General features: G+C 47.8%; 1 protein-coding gene across 1 annotated transcript in view; it reads right to left on the bottom strand.

The window, feature by feature from the left end:
* The window catches only part of LOC130377185 (dnaJ homolog subfamily C member 13-like), a 43,703-nt gene that overhangs the window by 17,652 nt on the left and 4,918 nt on the right, over positions 1-21,133 (bottom strand). Inside the window, exons 3-26 of the mRNA XM_056584208.1 lie at positions 17,239-17,314; positions 16,667-16,816; positions 15,720-15,775; positions 15,103-15,306; positions 14,767-14,770; positions 14,331-14,537; positions 13,566-13,661; positions 13,047-13,138; positions 11,954-12,120; positions 11,032-11,111; positions 10,405-10,574; positions 8,400-8,499; positions 8,014-8,121; positions 7,064-7,219; positions 6,560-6,616; positions 6,052-6,173; positions 5,673-5,748; positions 5,330-5,425; positions 4,841-4,981; positions 3,194-3,208; positions 1,916-1,998; positions 1,388-1,541; positions 839-942; positions 81-240 (exon numbers count right to left, since the gene is read on the bottom strand). Of these exons, the coding sequence (XP_056440183.1) occupies positions 81-240; positions 839-942; positions 1,388-1,541; positions 1,916-1,998; positions 3,194-3,208; positions 4,841-4,981; positions 5,330-5,425; positions 5,673-5,748; positions 6,052-6,173; positions 6,560-6,616; positions 7,064-7,219; positions 8,014-8,121; positions 8,400-8,499; positions 10,405-10,574; positions 11,032-11,111; positions 11,954-12,120; positions 13,047-13,138; positions 13,566-13,661; positions 14,331-14,537; positions 14,767-14,770; positions 15,103-15,306; positions 15,720-15,775; positions 16,667-16,816; positions 17,239-17,314 (2,674 nt within the window). The remainder of the gene's footprint in view (positions 1-80; positions 241-838; positions 943-1,387; positions 1,542-1,915; positions 1,999-3,193; positions 3,209-4,840; positions 4,982-5,329; positions 5,426-5,672; positions 5,749-6,051; positions 6,174-6,559; positions 6,617-7,063; positions 7,220-8,013; positions 8,122-8,399; positions 8,500-10,404; positions 10,575-11,031; positions 11,112-11,953; positions 12,121-13,046; positions 13,139-13,565; positions 13,662-14,330; positions 14,538-14,766; positions 14,771-15,102; positions 15,307-15,719; positions 15,776-16,666; positions 16,817-17,238; positions 17,315-21,133) is intronic.

Raw genomic sequence — 21,133 nt, 5'->3', positions numbered from 1 at the left:
AGCGATAGTGTTAACAAATAACTGGAATAAAATGAAAACAAAAGCGGTAATAAAATAGGGTTGTGGTATGGTATACATACTCTGTCCAGCATGCCGACGATGTACTTGGTGTCGATGAAGGGTCCGATCTCCTCACAGCACTTCCCGTAGACGATGGCCAGCGCCTGCAGACACAAACACTTCATGGACACCTTGGGGGTGAGCAGGAAGCGGTGGTACAGCTCGTTGAAAAACTCATACCTAGGGGGGAAGGGAGAGAGAGAGGGAGGGGGAGGGAGAGAGAGAGGGAGGGGGAGGGAGAGAGAGGGGGAGAAAGAGAGAAAGAGGGGGAGGGGAGGGAGAGAGGGAAGCGGAGAGAGATGAAGGCTCCTGTACATACTTTTTATAATGAATTGAGAACACATGAAAGTGATGAAAGTTGTACTGGACCAGGTTTCAAAGTACAACCAGAGATGAGTACAGGATCGCTGCAACAGTTTTAATTTTTTTTTAAATTAATATAATTTAATGGATTCATTGCATAAGGATTTATGGAGACTTATTTTAAGACCTTTTAACTCATTATGTCCTCAGTAGTTTAAAAGATTAATTTAATTTTTTTTTTTTTTGCGTCTGAACTCAATGAGTCCTCACATACGTTCTTATTTCAGTCAATGCTGTGTGCAAGGTTGGTAAATATATACAATGTACTGATTTAAGAGGACTTAAAGGTGTAAATGGGTTGGTCCACCAGGGCTCACCAGTACTGACTGATGTTCAGCCAGTCAAGGTTGGTAAATGTAGGCGATAGTGTCTTAAGAGGACATGATATGGTAAACGGGTTGCTTGGTTGCCTTACGATCTCTTGATGCCGCTGGACTCGTCGTTCTCGTCCTCCTCCAGCAGAAGGCGAAGGTAATAATCTCCGATCTTGATCTCGTCCGCAAGGCAATCGTACCGCACCTGGAGAGAGAAGGTATCAAGATGTTAAGATACAAGATCTTAAGACACAGCAACGTAGTTCCTAGTTACCTGTTCAACTCAGAAGTTAAAGTCTAAACTTCATTCTACAGCTTTTCCTTCAGTAATTGTACAACTCACATTAAGTTTCTTCCACTAAGTTAACATTACTGTATGCATGTAAATGTACTATGATATATTTTAGTATGATGTAGGTGACGTTCATGAAGCATCCAACTACTACTACTAAAGTGTAGTTCATGAGCTGGGTTGAGCCAAGTTCAGACAATAAATTGTTGGTGCTTCCCTACGATCATTTCAGGGTGTGTTGGAGTTTGATTACGAGCGACGTTGACGAATAAGAATTGCAATCTTTCCGAAAACTGAATTATCTCTATTTCTGTTCTAGTGGGCGGGGGTCATTTTTGGGTCATTTTTCTGCTTGGACCTCAAACTCCTGGTGGTTCCAGGAGATGACGCTGGCGCTGCCCAGCTCGCGGTCCACGCTGAAGGCCCTCATCTCCCCCTCCAGGCCGTCACGGAGCTCCTCCCGCGTCTTCAGGTTCCAGATCAGGTTGGAGCGGGCGTGGTCCAGCTGGAACCTGGGGAGGGGCGAGAGACAAGGTGGTCCTCAAAGACTGGCTGATAACGCCATCAAATAATCTAATGTAATAACATAATCCTCCGTTAACAAATAACTGGTGTAGGTTCATATGCGGGTAAACTGTTTAGAGGAGTGTGGAGTTGTCTTTGTGTTTCCCGAGGTTTACCAGGGGTTTCTAGGTGTGTGTGTTTGTGTGTGTGAGTGTGTGTAAACACAGGTGTGTATATATATACACACGTATCTATCATTTATGTGCAGGTGTGTACACTTGTATGTAAAAATGTGTTCATAGAGGTGTATAAGTATGTACAGGTGTGTGCAGGAACATATGGGCGTGTATATACAAATGTGTACACAGCAGTCGAGACGTACTTGTAGTAAAACAGCTCCCAGTTGGACTCTATCTTGATTCTCTGTCTCCTCTTCCGCAAGATGACAGGCTTCTGGTTGGGATTCTAGAATCAAACAGAACATTTCATCACCACACACGCTACACAGAGTGTGTATGGAGAGAGAGGGGGAGAGAGAGAGAGAAAGAGCAACAGAGAGAGAAAAAGCCGAAAGAGAAAGTGAGGGAAAGACCTCATTCACACTGCAAGCAAAAGTGGCCCAAATCCGTAGTGTGAACAGCACAATTCACATGGAATCTGATATATTCAATTCTGACTTGGGCCATTTTCATATGTGGACATAAATCCGATGCAGGTCAGATGTCTTGCAATGTGACCTCATGGTAAACATATCTAAAGTATGCCATGTCATATCGGAACTCATGTCCATGTCACCATTCTGTGCTGCTGAGAGTCACTCAATGAATACAATATGGAAGAAGGCTGCGAGGGAGGGAGTCAGTGAAGGGAGACTCATGAAAATAGAAGTTTATAGAATTGATGTTGGAAGGCCATTAGCAATTACATTTTTTTCCTTTTCAGGTGATCAGTCAGCCGCAATATCACCTGTGTTTCCTCCCTGGGATGCTTTTGTGAATATTGGAAATTGGCTATGTTTAAAAATGAATGTGAACAGCCAAACCTAAAAAATCAATTCTGATAATTAAATCTGAATTGAGCGCTAAGGTTTGCAGTGTGGACGAGCCAAAGAGAGAGAGAGACAGATAGACAAGGAGAGAGAGACAGATAGACAAAGAGAGAGAGACAGATAGACAAAGAGAGAGAGACAGATGGACAAGGAGAGAGAGACAGATAGAGGGATTTTAGGAAAGAGGGATACAGACAGAGAGAATTGAGAAAGTGTGACAGACAGACTGAGAGAATGGAGGAAAGAGAGCGAGACGGACAGAGAGAATGGAGAAAGAGAGAGAGACAGACTGAGAGAATGGAGGAAAGAGAGCGAGACGGACAGAGAGAATGGAGGAAAGAGAGAGACAGAGAAAGCGAATGCGAGAGGATGTGGTGACAGTATGATGTCATGACTGGTGAGATATGAATTAAGACGATGTCTTTGACATGACACAAGAAGCTGAAAACCACGAAGGGAAGGTGCGAGAGCTACAACAGCAGAACCATTTGGACACACACACACACATCTGGAAAAAAACGGATGGGATAATGGTCTCTGATGATGACCGTGACAAAGAGGGCGGGTCAAATGAAGAAGAACAGATTGATCCCATTGGCCAGTGCTACTTACCAGGTTATTCCTGTCCTGCTACATTGATTGACAGGAAAGAAATCAAGACAAGGTGAGGGGAGGGGCAGAGACACAACACAGGAGAGATTAATGAACGGTCGTCATAGAAACTGTGACATAATTAATCATCACGAACACACTGTGGAAAATCTTAATTTTGGACTGCAGGTACTAGGTTAGTAGGATCATTAATTAAATCAAAATAATTACATTTATTAATTTATTATTAAGTATTCCCCAGTAGTGAACATGCAAAACATAATGTGCTTCATGCTACAGGCAAAACGGACCAAAAAACGATTTGATTAGCTTGTTGTCAGCCATGAAAACAAAAGCAGGATCGAAATAACGAACAGAACTTCGTGTTCCATGTCAAATTAGATCTGCAGCAGAAATCAGTTTCATTCAGATTTGAAGAAAACACACACAGCTGCAAACGAAGGACACACACACACACACACACACACACACACACACACACACACACACACACACACACACACACACACACACACACACACACACACACACACACACACACACACACACACACACTACCCTTAGGTGGCAGCATACTCGCGATAGCCCTGGAAGCGGCCAAAACGAATTGTTTCCATCGGTCATTATACAAAGCACGGGCATGTCTGGCCCTGGTGGATCAGCAGAGCAGACTCCAAAGACACTGCAGCAGCAGCAGCGGCAGCAGCTATCCATGCTAAGCACAGGTCACACATGCCAGACCTTGTGACCCGTGAGACCCCCGAGAAGGGACTGACTGCCGCAGGAGCAAAGCAGACTGACTCAAGAAAATGAACCAGAAGCTAGCTAAGCTAAGCACAAATCACAGTGTTTTTTAAACTATGCTATACTACACTGGCCCGGCTCGGCAGATTTGCATTTCCATTACAAGCGGGCTATTCCGCCGAAGGTGGAGCTCTAACAGATGACGTGCTTCCCTTTTTTGCCTCCTAATCTCAAAAGCTTGTTGATACCAGATTTAGTTCGGATAAGTCCTGTTTACACATTAGACAATGTTTCACAAATATTTTCACAAGGAAAAAAATATGTTAAATATCGACCTAATGGGGTGAAATATTTTCCAATGTCCAAGAAATCTGTCCTTTTCAGCATGCTATTTAGTTTTGCAAGAGAATATCATCAACATAACATCTCCCCCGTGCGCGCTTCTATTAAACCTTCATTACCCTTTTTAATTAGGCATGTGTAATTACAGGAACGAACAATAATAAAGAATCAGGCTGTTGAGAACTCTAGCCATTCTCTTCGTGGCGATGCGTCTCATTGACAAGGATAGGTGTATGACCGCCAAGTTTATTGTAGTTTAGTAGGTCTATATCTCCACAACTTCTCGCTCCAAACAGCCACCAGGGCTGACGTCACCGCTGCCCACTTCGGGGCGGGCTCACTCTGGCCCGACCTCTGAGACCATCTATCCATCTCGAGCGAGTTACGGCACAGCACAGCTATGCGTGTTAAAATGGTAGTGGCAACGCAAATCTGCACGGTATGCAACAGTACGGCTCGGCACGGCCAAAAGGGCTAATGGGAAAACGCCCATGGATGACCCTGTGACCCTGTGACCCGGTGACCCTTGCCCCCACGGGAGCAGGAAGGTGTTGGCCTCACCTCCTTCTTCACGATGCCCATCTTGTCCCTCCAGTGCATCAGAACGATGTCGGCCTTCTCCTTGGCAAACTTCTCCACCTCCTTGGCCGCCTTGCCCGCCATGCGCTGCCAGTCGGGCACCTTGACCCGGCCCATCTGGTCCTACGAGACCGGGACCACAAGACAGCTCAACGCCTCGTCATCACGAATACAAAGGGGGGGGGGGGGGGGCACGCCAAGCTCGCTTTTCCTTCTCAGGAGCTTGTTAAATAATCCTGGGAAATATCAAGACACACTTGACCCCGTTTGACCAGCAGACTTCAATAACTAAGACTGTCAATTATTGAGGTAGGCAGTAGGGCATCGAGGATGCCTACATGTAGATGGTGGACATCCAGGGTGAGCGGGGGAACCTTCTAGGCCAGGCTCGGTTGGTTTATTCCCCGAGACACCGGCATAGTTGTGGTTCGTCGTAACCAAGTTAATATAACTTGTCTGTTTGTCTGTTACCGTGGCGATCTTGAGGTTGTCCCGGATGTGCATCCTGTCCGTGTCCTTCTCAGGGACGGGGTCAGGGCTGTCCAGGTAAGCCAGCAGGCCGGTGGGCTGGTGGGGGGGGGGGGGGGGGGGGGGGGGGGGGGGGGGGAGAGCGGAGAGCAGGTTAGCTAATCCACAGAGCATCATGCTAACTGGGGACAGACTGTGATGGCACACGGTGCTTCTGCACGTGGGAGTTAACGAGGAGCTGGGAAGAGCTGTGGGTGCAGAGGTGGGGGTGGGGGGGTGGGGTGGGGGTGGTAGGCTGGGTGGGGGTCTGACTCTAGAGGGTGGGGGGCGTGGGGTGGGCTCCTACCAGAATCCTCTTCAGCAGGTTCATGGCGGTGGGGTTCTCCGCCGTCCAGAGACCCACCAGGTGGCGACTCAGCTGTCTGCCAGGGAACCAGTCAGGAACCAGTCAGTAACAGACCAACGCTATTCAGACCTGCAAGTGTGCGTGTATGCGTGTGTGTGTGTGTGTTTGTGTGTGTGTGTTTGTGTGTGTGCGTATGTGTGTGTATGTATGTGTGTGTAAGTATGTGTGTGTATATGTGCGTGCCCGTGTGTGTGTGTGTGTGTGTGTGTGTGTGTGTGTGTGTGTGTGTGTGTGTGTGTGTGTGTGTGTGTGTGCGTGTATGTGTGTGCGTGTGTGTTTGTGTGTGTGTGTGTGTGCGTGTGCGTGTGCGTGTGCAGACCTGTTGGTCAGCATCCTCTGGTCAGAGCTGATGGTGAACATGGAGGTGTGTAGGTGTCTGGGCAGGGCTCCCTCACTCAGAGCCAGCTCCTGCATCTTAGTGGCGATGTTCTTGTCTCCCTCCTAACGAGAGAGAGAGAGAGAGAGAGAGAGATAGAGAGAGAGAGACGCAGGTCAGTATCCACGGTCCCAAAGGGAATTACAATCCTCATTCCTAGCAGGATGACGTATCAAAGTGAATAGACGAGATATTGTTCGTGAGGAAATAGCTAACTGATATCATGATCTAAAGGTCAAGTGTTGTCTTTTCATTTACTGAAAGGCTTTATTACAGGAAGAAATGGAAGATTATCAGTAAAAATAGATTACCCATAATACGATTAGAAGATGCAATAGACATGGAAAGGTTAAAGCCAGCACACAGGTAAAAACAAACAACCAGCACCCACTTGTATGGTTCATTACAGTGCGGTATAATAACAAGGGATGACTATTGTTAGATGACTCACCTCAATGATGGCTTTCATCACCAGACCGGCTCCCTTCACGATGGCCATGGACGGGTGCTGCAGCAGAACACACAACGCAACTCTATTCAACAACTGCGGCAAGAAGAACGCAACGATGCGATACACATCGACGTCGCTCCTGAGAGAGTTGGCCCCGACATTAAAGGGGTCCCCCAGACGCTCTCGTCATGTTCGTATTCCCCTCGCCTCGGGGGATTTAACTGGCGTGAACAGTTTTTGTTTTGGTAGACCGGATACTGCTATAATTCCTGATTTAGGCCCAATCCCATTTCTACCCCTTACCCCTTCCCCTTACCCCTTCAAAACAAGGGGGAGAGGTAAAGGGAAGGGGTAAGGGGTAGAAATGGGATTGGGCCTTAGTGCATGTGGGATTCTCCAAAGCGTCGCTGTGTGATGGTGTGACAGCAGCGATGAGTGTGTGTCAGTATAAAACAATCGCCAAGAGGGATGGCTTGATCGTGGTCCGCCTGGTTGACCTCTGACCTGGAAGAGCTTGAAGAGGGTGCGACCGTTGGAGGCGACCATCTCCAGCAGCATGTCAAACTGCTGGCTCTCCGTGGTCTCACTGTAGGGCGCGCAGAGGGCAAAGGTCAGGAAGTCCAGCAGGGAGCTGATGACCAGGGCCCCGGTGCCGTGGTCCTGAGGGACGAGAGAGAGAGAGAGAGAGAGAGAGAGAGAGAGAGAGAGAGAGAGAGAGAGAGAGAGAGAGAGAGAGAGAGAGAGAGAGAGAGGAAAGAGTTTAGCAGCTGCACGTCTCTCACATAAAAGTGAAAATGAGGGGGTGGTTCGGTTTATGTGGTGGTGACGTTGCTGTTGTGGCGATGGTGGTGCTGCCATAGTCATGATGGTGTTGTTACAGCAATGACGGTGCTGCTATTGTGATGGTGGTGTATTAGGTGATGGTGTTGTAACTATATTGATTGTTGTGTTGCTTTGGTGTTGTCTCTAAGGTGAGGTTGATGGTGGTGTTACTATTGTGAGGGTGGTGTAGCTATGCTTATCGTGGTGCTGCTATGGTGATGGTGGTGATTCTTGGATAATGGTGGTGATTCTATGATGAAGGTGGTGTTTCTATGTGTATGGTGATGCTTCTATTGTGGCGTTGTTGTTGATGTAGTGATGGTGGCGTTGCTATAGCGACAGTGGTTTCTATGCAGCGGCGTTGCCTTGCTCTTGATATTTGCGTGCCTGTGCAGCGCTGCCGGATAAAAGCTAGAAGCTGATGATTGAACCGTCACGACTCCAAGCGGAGAGGACGGCTCCAGACTTTGACAAAGTAGCAGCTGTCTGACGGCTGCACATGAATCATCCTGACGCCGGCGCTTGTGAATCACCCCGACAGCGCCATGAATACTTAAAGAGCGCGGGGCCTGCAGCGCGCTGATAGAGGGCCGACAGAGAGAGAGGGAGAGAGAGAGGGGGGGGCTCCGCACCACGTTGCTGATAAACTTCTCCAGCAGGTTCTCCAGGAACTTCTTGGAGGACAGCAGGGAGGCCTTGTTCAACTGCTCCTGACGCAGGTCATAGTCGTCGTGCATGGGCTGAGAGACAGAGACACAGAGGGAGGGAGACGGAGAGACGGAGGCATGATACCGTGACTGTGGCCGTATTACTGTTGTGAACATTTTCAATTTTGCTTTTTTTTATTTATTTTTTATTCATGCGTGTTATTGTGTTGCATAAAGTGTGTTATTGCCTGGTGTTAGGGTGAGGGTTAGGTACTTGCAAACATCAGCGCACAGAGCATGTCTATCTAGATAGAGTAGGTCTTGTGTTATGATGTGTTATATAAAGTGGGGCGTTGGGGTGAGGTACTTACACACATCAGAGCACAGAGCATGTCTATGGCGGCGTGGGTCACGCTGTTATTGTTTCGCTTCAAAGCCTTCACCGTCTTCACACCCAGCTTTTCCCTGAACCTGGAAGATACACAAACACAAGCAAACAACAACAAACACACACACACACAAGCTTAACACCAACAAACACACACACAAGCTCTAAAACGCAACACATCACGCAGGAATATATAGATAAATGGAAACAAGATAACAGCACACAGCAATCACAGCAAATGTTTTTAGAGCGCATGTTCAAATATAAAGTATATAAAGTACAAATAAATTAAATAGAGAAAAAAATAGGAATACATTAATATCAATACAACATTAATATGACATATTAATGGCCTTATCACCATTAGTTGCTTAAGTAGTTAATCCTTTTCTCAATAAATGGTTAACTCATCTGTCTAAGCAGTTTTTTCAAATTAAAAGTCCTCCGTGATATTCCAGCAAGCATCAGCAGGCTACTTGAGTGGTGAACGTTTTAAATCATCCAACACACAACACACAGCACAAGCAATGCCCTCCTCTACCTCCTTAGAGCCCCAGAGGGGGAGGCTACTAGAGATACATATACAGAGATATACACACACACACATATATATATAGAGTTATGGTTCGAGGGGTATATAGACATCACATCTCTAATCAGATATATGCCAAGCCATTAAGGACTGAGTGTGAGATGATGGTGACCAAGGGGAGGAGAGAGAATGGCTGGCAGGCTTGCCCACTGACCGACTGACTGACTGACTGACTGGGTGGTTGGGTGGCTGGCTGACTGGCTGACTGAGGAGAGGAGGAGGAGGATAAGAGAGGAAGAGGAGAGACACAAGAGCACAACAAGCCAGAGCAGAGAGGAGCACAAAGGAGGGACGAGCAAGTACCTTTCCTTACTCTTCTCCAGAAGAAAGATAGAGCAAGAGGAGAGGAGAGAAGGAGGATGGGAGAGGAGAGGAGAGGAGAGGATGGACGAGGAGAGGAGAGGAGGAGAGAGGTGAGGTGAGGTAGATGAGCGAAGAAAAGGAAGGGAGAGGAAGAGAGGAGAAATGAACAGCGGATGAAGTGAGGAGAAAGACGAGGATGACGCAGGAGGAGGAGAAGGATAACAGAGAGGTGAGAGGACAGAGGAGAGGAGACGACAAGACGAGGAAGGTGCTGAAGGGAGAGGAGGACGATGGAGGAGGAAGAGGAGAGGACGATGGCTGAGCATGAGAGCGGAGAGACTGAGATGCATGGATTCATATTTACGTTCCATCAGTGGCTCCCGCCCCGTGGACAGACCTTGAAACGACAGAGCACGTCAACAACTTACCACACACACACAAATACAAACACCAACTCTTACCACGCGTGTGTAAGTGTGTGCGGGTGCGTGTTTAGACATCAAAGCGTACTGCAAAAAAAATCCTACTTTCCTAGCGAGTCAGAGAACTTTGCTAAAGGGTTTCAACGCCAGGCATTTTTTCGAGAACTAGTCTGGACAAAGCAAACACAGGTCTGGTTATGAGCAGACGCTCAGTTACAAAGGGACGCGCGTGATTGGAGTATCAGCAGCTATGCAAGGGGGACATTGGGGATTGAACCAAGGGCCTGGCCTCTGGCTAGGATTCAAACTCCCTCGCGGCCCCCCCACCCTGGCCTTGAGGTGCGCTTTGTACGTTAAGCTTCAGTGACTCTTACTGTAGCGCCCGTTGTGGAGATAAAGGGCTAGATAGATGGGTACTCCAATCAGGGGGTCGTAACGGCAGCAGACAGTAACAAGACCTGCTGTCAGCCCTAGGGCTCTAGTGTGTATCTGGCTCTGTATCTGTGAGGACGCACCATACAGGGGTTTGGGGAGTGGGGTCAGGGGGGGGATTGGGGTCTTGGGATAGGGGGGGGTCTGGGAATACGGGGGCCTGGTGGTACGGGGGTTTCAGGGTACAGGGGTTTCAGGGGTACTGGGGGTGCAGGGATGGGAGGTCTGGGGGTCCTTACTTTGGCAGCTGTGTGAAGGCCTGGAAGCCGGCCTTGGAGGCGACCAGGCGGCGGATGGCCTGGAAGTGGCTCTCCAGCTCGGTGTTGGGCCCCGGCAGCTCCGTGTCCTGGGACAGCAGGGCCAGGATGGCGTTGTTGATCAGCTTCTCCTTGTTCTCCGAGAACAGGCCCTGGAGGAGGAAAGGGGGGAGGAAGAGAAGAAGATATGCAATGTCTTCTCAGATGAATGCTTACCACACACACACACATACAACTATACACACAGACGCACAGAAGACCAACAGAAGGACTTACATCCCAGGGATAGACAGACAAGCAGAGAAACAGACAGAGAAACAGACAGACACACAGACGAACAGACAGAACAACAGACAGACAGACAAACAGAGAGACAGACAGACACACAGACGAACAGACAGAACAACAGACAGAACGACAGACAGAACGACAGACAGAACGACAGACAGAACGACAGACAGAACGACAGACAGAACGACAGACAGACAGACAGACAGACAGACAGACAGACAGACAGACAGACAGACAGACAGACAGACAGACAGACAGACGCACAGGTAGAAGAAAAGACAGGGTAAGACAGCCCTTAGTGACGGGCGTGACACTCACGTCCTGTGTGACGGCGTGGAGGACTCCGCTGTAAGAGACGTTGGCGTTGAAGCGAAACACGGCGTCCGCAAAGTTCCCGTCTGGAGGGACAACACAGAGAGACACGAGGGTCAACATGTATCATGTACCATGTATCCCTCCTCCATCTTAGTTATATAGCACTTTTCTGGAAACGAAGAGACACTTTACAATGCAGTCAAAGACAAGAGTTGCAGAATCTCACATTAAACATTAAAAGCATAAAAATGAAGGGCAAAACAGAAGGACAGAGTTGGTGAGGAAGGTTAGACACTGAAGGGTAAGTGAACACCCCCGTATCAGCTCGAATTTGATCACCGAAGTGGAAAATCGTATTTTTGCTGGGAGTGCAAGGACATAGGGGGGAAGGGAGTGGGATTCCCACGGTTACGACCCGGGGCCACTTTGTGATATTTTCTTGGGAGCCTACCATCGAGTGTTATGATGAGCGATGGAGTATATGAGATGAGCAACACACAGTGGCTTTATACTATAAGTATCTGAGAAGCTTAACCCTCTCTCGGACGCTGCCATTAACAACCGCAGGCCAGGACGGAGCCTCCACACGTCAACATCGACCTCGCCGTCGGTGTCCCTTCGTCTTGTCGGCGAGGAGTATACCAAAGGGGCCTTTGACGCCACAAATGCCATCAGCGTTATGTGTAACGTCAGAAAGTGGACGGCTGAGACTGGCAAATGTGGTGGACTTTACTCCTGTTTTCTCTAAATGATGGTCTTATTTTTGTCCCATTGATAACAATTTCAACGATTACTATGTTGACGATCATGAGACGTGAAACGACGTTTAAAACACAAAGTTAATTATTTTGAGTCTAGTGTTCCTCTTAAAGAGGGTCTTTTTGTGATGCCATTGAAGAGGGAGGCGGCTTCTGGTTGGACTCACTAGGGGGCGCTGCCAGGAACTTGAGGTGCAGACTCTCCACCTCCTCGTCCACGGGCAGGCTCAGCAGGCCCCAGCGCTGGCCCCGCTGGGTGGACGCCATCTTCACACACACGTCCCGGTTCCCCGACGCCCGCACGCCGTCCAGCAGACTGGCCAGCAGGGCGTCTCTGCGTGCGCGGACACACACACACACACACACACACACACACACACACACACACACACACACCCACACACACACACACACCACACACACACACACACACACACACACACACACACACACAGTAAACATACAAGAGGAAACACACAATAATAATAATTGTAAATAGACAAGTTTGCACTTATTAAAAAGTGTTGAAACACACAAGAACACACACACACACACACACACACACACACACACACACACACACAATAATAATGGTGGGCAAGTTAGCACTTATTAAAAGGTGTGGAAGCACAGACGAGGTGTTAACACCCCAGTGTTTCCCATACATAGACCAATGTGTGGTGCAGCGCCACAGAATCAACACCGAGCGCCACAAATCGTTATTTTTATTATTTTTTTAAATATATAAATATCGTTCCGTTCATTCATCTCCGCGTAGCACTCTTTCTCCCGGTCATTCTCGTTCACACACGCACACAGAGACAAGCTCACATACATGCCAATGGTGCGCGGGTACACTACCACTTATTGGACTGACAGCGGAGTCGCCCGCTCCTCTCAACGCGCCGACAAAGGCAAACCCGAGCGGCATATTTGCGATAAATGTGAAATGCGGTTATAGTTTATATATATTACGGTGTTAGACCCCCAGGCCGTTCTGCCGGTTATTTTAATTCGCTCTGCAGCAGAGGCTGGAGATCGGGAAGATCGGGAGGTCTCCCGTTGGGCCGGTCCACTTTGAAATGTATTTTGTGCCCGATTGCTCGATTAAGCGAATGAGCAATCGCGAAATGCCCCCTCCCCGGCTGGACTCCTTGTCCATCACCCTTACCCCCCTCTTACCCCCCCCACACATTTGCTGGGGTCCAAATATAATGATAGCATTTTATCAGCATTACAATATTCACAAGGGTACTTTACCTCTCTGTGGAGGAGAACTTTCTGATCTGGCCTCTGATGAACTCCACTGTGAAGATCTGGGGGTTCTCCACGTCGCAGATCAGTGCAAAGACCTGGAGGCCAGACCGGGAGAGACCGGACCGGAGGGAAACACGCAGTGTTACACAGTATCAGCAGCTCGTTTAAAAACAATATATTTTCTTTTTGTTCCCTCACAGACGGGACAGTGACGACAGACTGGGAAGTGGGTTGTAGAAAAGAGGCGATTTTATGTAGCTTAGGAGCGCAGCTGTGGTTTTAACCCTGGTCAGTGCATGTTTCGTCGGTGGTGAGTTGCAGCAGCACGTTGTGCCACCGTAGACCACATGCCACACCACACACTACAACGTGGCATGTTCTGTACACATGCCCGTTTAAACACCAGCCTTCGCCACCTGTCCCCAAGAGGAGCGGTGTCTTTCCTCCTGTCAAACACTTCCTGGTTACCGCAGGGTTACGGTCGCTATGCAAGGACCCTCCCCCCCCCCCCCAGACCCCTACCTCTCCAAAAGGCTTGATGGTGACGATGTTGTAGGAGGCGGGGTCTCGCTCCACCAGGCATGTCTCCGTCAGAGCCAGGATGCGCTTCACGGGCTCCTGGGAGGAACAAACAGAACGCTGTGGTCAGAATGTCAAAGACTCCCGACGGTTTCAACTCAATGAAAGTTATAGACGTTTGCCATGCAAACGTTTTGCAGGCATTGCAATAAAGCGTCCTAATGAAGATAGCGCCTTCAGCACATATTTTTTTCAGGTGTTTTGTAGACGTTTCATGCATTATTGTCGTGAAGGGCGGGACAGTGTTTGAAAGAGGGGGGGGAATGACATGTTTGTATAATACTGCAGGAGGGAATCAAACTGGATGTGCTGCATCGTGTTTTGCAAGTGGGGTTGCTGCACATGTGGGTTGAGCAGTCGCCATTCTAGGTCACACCGGGCTGACACAACCGACACAGCTTGAGGTAGGGTTTTGGGTCTTGTTGAATTTGTGTTGTGCATTGATGTTGGGTCGCATTGTGTCCTGTTGTGTGGTTTTGTGTAGTGTCGCGTCGCATCATGTTGTGTAGTGGCGTGTCACGTGTGCCATGTTATGTCGCTTTGTTTCGCTTTGTGTCGCTTTGTTTAGCGTTGTGGCGTGTGCGTCTTTTTGTGTTTTATTGTATTGCGTCCTTTCATGCAGGGGACATGTTTTGCGGTGTGGTGTTGCGTTGGCCCCTCTGTCGCGTGGCGGTGGCGGTGGTCTCGCCGTGAGCGTGGCGTGCTGACCTGATGTCGGGGGGAGATCTTCTGCACCACGAACTCGGCCAGTGACGTGATGCTGTCGTCGGAGCTGTACTTCCCCAGGCGCTCGGCGGTGAACACCTCAAAGGTCAGCGGGTCCTTCCGCAGCCGCAGCGTGATGCCGATGTAGTTCCCAGCATGCTCTATGGCGCAGCGGATGATGTCGTCGCGGTGCTCCGAGGCAAACAGATGCTGAGAGGGAGGAGGACGGGGAGGACTTAGGGTACTGTTGGCAGTCTGAAGGAAAGTTATACAAAATAGTATGGAACACGAGGAAAGAATCCACAAGGCTCCAAGCATTCAGCAAAGAAACATACAAAATAAACAAATAAATAAATAAAATATGGATAAAAAACAGGTTATAAAAAGTGTGCAAACACGGATAAAAAGCGATTGCCTGCACTGAGAAACAAGGTCAAACTAAGCTAACGAAATACAATGCAGCCAAGGGTTGGCCGATTTGGTCGGAGAACGGAAAAAGGAAAAGTACGAATTAATAAATCGACACTAAAATAAATCGCCCAGCCCTACCTAGAAGCAAAATGTAGGATTTCAGAGCCTGAACTGGCAGAGACACACACACACACACACACACACACACACACACAACAGACACACAAAAAGACACAGGGGACAAAGAAAGACAGACCGACAGACAGGACAGACAGAAGACAGACAGACAGACAGACAGAAGACAGACAGAAGGACAGACAGACACCACAGACACCATGACAGCCTTGTAAGGTGCGGCCACCACAGCCGGTGAGCCGCATGACAGGAGCAGAACCCCATTGGTAGGCGGACGCAGCTAGGCGAAAGCCATCGATTGGAGAGGTAGTCGTAGGAGCACAGCACGCGGTTGGTCTGGGGGTCTATCTGGTCGATGCCCCCCGGCGTCACCTCCAGGCTCACGGCCCGCCGCGTGTCGCTCCAGTGTTGCTTGTAGCAAGTTGTGTTAGCGCTGCGGGGGGGAGCCGGCGGTGACGGTTTTATACACCTATAGATCGATATATACAATTATAAACGCACTATTCTGAGACATAATAGTGAGGTTTATTAATATATAAACACACTATTATGAGATATAACGATTCAATTCTAGGATTATCATGTGAATCTTCATTCTAACTGAGTTTGAGATACAACAAATGGACTGACAGGATCATTTTTTTTTGGATGGGTGAAACTAAGTGCAATGAAAGAGGGGGCCAATGAAAGTCGATCCAACCAGCCTAGCACCACCTGTGTTTTCCTTTATTTAATAAAACCTTAGGCCTTGATGGAGGTGGACATGGTGTTTGGCTGCCATAGCGACCAGTCTATCTGTGTTGTGTTCAAAACTGTTCCTTTCAGACACAACATTTTTCATTTGACTCTTTAATGCTCACCCTGCCTGTTATCTTCCCCTCCGAGAAATCTGTTCTGAATCGCTGTGAAGCAAAAAAAAAACATATTACACACACATTAACACTAAATAATCATGTCATTTAGAAATGTATGTGCTGATCATATTGGTTTACATGGTTAGCGTTCTCAGCCTCACTTAAATGTGCTAAATGTGAATAAAATATTTGCTGATGTGACAATTTCCCTTTGAGGATGAATACATTTTCGTGTTATCTCATGATCAACACTGAAAGAAAGAGTCCCATATTGCACAACACCATCATACTAATCTCGAGTCAACCTCCATGAAGGAGTTGACGTTGACCTCAGCAGGAGCTCTGCGGCGGCTGCATCAACCTGCCACGTCAGGGCGTGTTCCTCCATCACTGCAGATCTGGACTCTCTGGGCTCCAAGTTATGACGCTAACCATTTAGAGGTGTTATGCGTTTCCTGCCAACACAGCTAAACCAGGCGACGTGTGCTGCCCGGGCCATGCTGACGCGCTTCATGCTGAAAGCCTGATCAGGCATCGACTACACACTGCAGTTTTCACTGCCGATGCCGATAAGAGGCGCGTGGAAGAATCAGTTTCTATTTACCTCCAGTCAGTTAGCCCGAGCATCTCACAAAGCGACTTCTAGTGAACTCATCTAGTGAAACATGCTGTGAAGGACCAGGTTGGGGTTAAGGGGGCGATTCCTATGAGGTTAGGCTGCGGACACTGGGGATCGAACTCTGAACTTTTCGATTGGTAGTCAAACACACAAAACTCTAGTATACACCTTATGGCCGTGAGAAGACATCCGACATCGCTACGTATCGTATCAAAATGGTGTCACGTTGGTATCGTGTGTGCTACCGTTACTGTTCGGGGACCAGAGGATGTGTGAGACCTCCCTGACGTTCCCGGCCGGTGCGTGACGGCGGGCCTTACCAGCGCCTCCGTGAGCAGCTCCATGCGGTGTTCCGTGGAGAACTTGAGGGTCTCCGACTTCTTGCCGCTGCCCTTGCGGAACGTGAGGTTGAACTCTGTGCCCTGGCCCTTGCCCACCGGCCCGATGCCACAGATGTCGCCATACGGCCACTGCAACGGCAAAACATTCAGGAAAGGCATGTCACTCAAAAGGGGGTCACCTTTTGAGTGGCATTTATGTGTGTTTGAGGCGGGGAGGGGAGTTATATTTCTTGCTAAAAGACACTTCAACATCTCCCCCCCCACCCTCAGCTACCGACATGAATCTAACAGGCAACCCCCTCAGGTGTGAGGAATCTCACCTACCCACCCATCCACCCACCCACCCTCCCACCTTCCCTCCCTCACTCCCTCCCTCTCTGCCTCCCTCGAGGGCGGGAGAGAGGAAGAGAGATATTGACAAGGTTACACAAAACAAAAGGCTGAGTGCGTGTGAGAATGACTGGTCCTCTAAACCAAGCTGAGGTTGTTTGAGAGAACCGGAGCCAGAGGGCCTGAAGACGGACTCTGGGGGAGCCGGCTGGCCCACCCACCTGGTTGGTGACTTCTAGCGTGGTGGGGTTGTAGGTGGTGATGCCGTGGGTGCCCACAGAGAACACCCGCTTGTACCTGAGGAGAGAGACACAGAGACGGGGCTCAGGCAGGAGAACATGATAACAATATATTATATAATAATAACAACGATATCGCTTATCAGCATCCATACTGTTTTTGTCATCAACCCGACAGAAATGGTGCTATATCACTGAATGCTGCGGTAGCAATTCAAAGCCCACTGCATATGCTGCGTATATTGTTTTATATATTTATCCCATGGAGCTTAGCCGTGTTGTCCTCTAAACCGTGTCGTCCCACTGAGCTGTCTGCCATTGGTGCATGCGCTGTGATTGTGGTGTGATAATTGTAGTGTGCGGTGATAATTGCAGTGTGGCGTTTGTTGTGTGTGAAGCTCACGGTGTGCGAAGTTTGTGCCGTGGTGCTTTCTGGTGGCCAACGTTCGCATCATCGCTCATCATCACTGCATCACGTCAATAAAATAGTGCAACGCCGATAAGGTAAACGCAACGTGTTGATCCTGGTGATATATACAGCTATAGTAGGTGCACAACACACATACAGAAGGGGAGAAAAATACACTTTGACTGTGCGATTAAAACGCGTCCCTGAGCAGAAGAGAAACAGAAAACAGGTAGGGGCGCTCATGAGATGAGTCAGACAAAATGAACAAAAAAAAAAGAAAAAAAGGACAAGCTAATTCCCCTGAAGGGATTTTTAAATCTTTAGCCGGAGGTAATCGCTGTAAGGTTAACTAAATGTCTTTGTACACCACCTATATAAATCCATCCATTTCTATATCTCTACATATAATGCTCTTTCTGGCCTTGGGGCTCAAACGTTAATGAACATACACAAACAGATATCAGCCCAGGGCCAGACCTCACTAGCGTTTCTATTCTGATCCAAGCGCAACCATCCCTCTCCTCTCTGACTGCTACTGTACATGGGTAAACCATACGCATGGGTCTTAGTTGAACAGAATACCTCCCTTATGAGACTAGACTAAGCAATGCTGCCCAAGTCAGCTCCAAACTAATTTACAAAATGTCTGAAAAGTGTGGCAGAATTTTTTTTAAAAGGACAAACATTTGAATGTAAACTTTGCTCACTGCAGTGTTATTATCCAAGCTCAACAACCCACATGGCACATAGTCAACGGCAGCAAGGCATAGGTTATTTTATAGGTTTTCTAGTTGTGATGTTCCTCTTCACCAACTCTGTCATTTAAGGGCTTGATAGGTTTTCAGTGAACATATGAGAGATACCTTCTCGGTTCTTTTCGCATTGTGACCTATTATATATATATATATTATATATATATATATATATATATACTATTATATATAATATATAACACCGAACAAGGAAAATAAAAAGATCCAACAAGTTTTCCTTTCCTCCACAGAGCACTTAGTGATATTGAGGATACCAAGTAGTGTACTCAATGCATTGTGGCAAAGTCAGTTCATCCAGAGATAACAGTCCATGTGAATTGAAGTCAAGTAAACAAGGTTGAGTATGGGTCGAGAGATTGTTTTTGGCCCAAATAAAAGTTGATATTTGTTTAGAGCTTGGACCTTGGAGTTTAACGGTTGGCTTAATGGCTAGCACGAGAAGCTAGCTGAGTGGTGTCACATGCGTGGTGAATTATGCATTCTCCATGGGGGGGTGGTGGGGGGTTGATGACACAGATGAACCCTTGCCCACAATAACCCCCAGACATCGCATCAATTGTATTGAATAAAACAAACAGAGCAATGTCACAGCCAATCAGGATGATGGGACCGTGATGACATCGCTGAAGGACTGATGCATCAAGGAGGGCCACGCCTCACTTCCACTTCCTCATGACATCATGCAAACCGACACACCGATCACAGAGGCCATCCAAAGCCAACAAAGCATTTACAGTCTTTGAAGATAAAAGGGTAGCCGCACATTGGCAACAATGTTTAATAATAGAGGACAACTAATTCATAATTTACACACACACACACACACACACACACACACACACACACACACACACACACACACACACACACACACAACACACACACACACACACACACACACACACACACACACACACACACCTTTTAGAACAATAAACAGTGTTTAACACTCTGTTGGATTACAACCAGGACATTTTATTAGCATATTATTATTACGTTTTGATGAGCAACAGCAGAAGCCCGCCCCCTTCCTCTCTGATCTACTGAACAGTAGCCAGGCGAGAGCAAACGGATTGATTTTCAAAAGGAAAGCAAAAGCACTTGAGATGACAAGGACGCGACGACAAGTTGAGGCGATACAGGGCTTTCATCCACACACATTCCCTCTGTCATGCTCTTTCACTGTTGCGCACGGTCGCACACACACACACACACACACACACACACACACACACACACACACACACACACACACACACACACACACCACACACACACACACACACACACACACACACACACACACACACACACACACACACACTTCCTCCTATGTACGAGGTGCACAAACATACGCAATACAACCATGCGTGACACACACACACACATTAAATACATGCAGGTATGCATGTCATTGATGGACATGCACAGAGGGTCCTGAAGGAGGCACAATTACAGACAAGTGTCTGTGTGCATAAATGTGTACATGACCGTAGATAATGGGCCACATTGGTTCCGGTCATGAGATTGGGACTGCGTTAGCTCGTTGTTAGCGTCAGGCTGGCTAGCGGTGAGAATGAGATCTTAGAAGTTGATGTCAACAGTGTGCTTTTTAACAGTCCCCCCCCCCCCCCCATACAAAAAGCTTCAATGAATACATTTTACGATTGACTTCCTCATTCAAAAGGCTACCCACTTCCTATATCTTTCAAAACTGCTGAGCTACGGCCCTTCTAAGAACATATTACATAAGCAGTTAGCCATTAAGAAATATCGCCACGGGAGCAGTTCAGGAGTTCCTTCTACCAAACCTTGATGGACAGATATGTTTTTACAATTTTTATTGTTGCATTGGAGCAAAAGGTTTTAAAGAAGGGTACGTGCTACTAGGGCGCGCATACATAAACAGTCATGCATCAAAACAGTCCTCAAAGAGGTGATATTTTGCCTCCAGTTCTGAGTGTGATAAGCCATAACAAGCTGTTTGAAAGCTTGTCTTTCCATCATACATCTAGGTGGACCCTCCAGCCGTATGAAAAGGCAGATTTTCATACGGCTTGTAATGGCTAATCACACGAACACCTGGTGGCATAACATCAGCCACTTTAAACCTACACACTAGGAAACCCTGATAACCAAACAGCAGGGACAGCACCACCACTGATGGAACAGAGCTCATGCAGCAAGCGGTGGGTCTGATGGATCAAATCGGTGCCAAGTGGAGTGAAGTCAACTGGAACCACATACATATAATGACACCCAACTCTGAATCACAAACATCCCAAAAATCACAAATAGCAGATGGTGCTGTCCAGGCTAGCGTTTGAAGAATAGAGAGAGAGCGAGAGAGAATGGTGGCTGATTAGCATAATGTTTGACTAATGCAATGAAGTGGACGGGTGGTATTGTAGCCTTATGAAAAGATACACAGCACCACAAAGGCCCCGCACTCAGACATGATTAAACAGATGCCAGAGTTGACCCTCCAGTGATTTAACAAGGTGGAGAGAAGAGGGTCATATGTTTATCTGTTTAGCCCTTAATCCCAGACACACAGGCCGCACATGTGACAACGCTAACATGTGCTAAAATCATCTAAAAAGCATGAAAGGAGAGGAAGGAACCTTGAGAAGGAGACATTGAAACACTTCCTGTTTCGTTTCAGAATAACTGTGTGAAACAAGTGGGCCAATAA

This window comes from Gadus chalcogrammus, chromosome 23, assembly GCF_026213295.1.
Source record: "Gadus chalcogrammus isolate NIFS_2021 chromosome 23, NIFS_Gcha_1.0, whole genome shotgun sequence".
NCBI lineage: Eukaryota > Metazoa > Chordata > Actinopteri > Gadiformes > Gadidae > Gadus > Gadus chalcogrammus.
The sequence above is the reverse complement of the archived record's forward strand: the minus strand, read 5'-3'. Positions and strand labels throughout refer to the sequence as shown.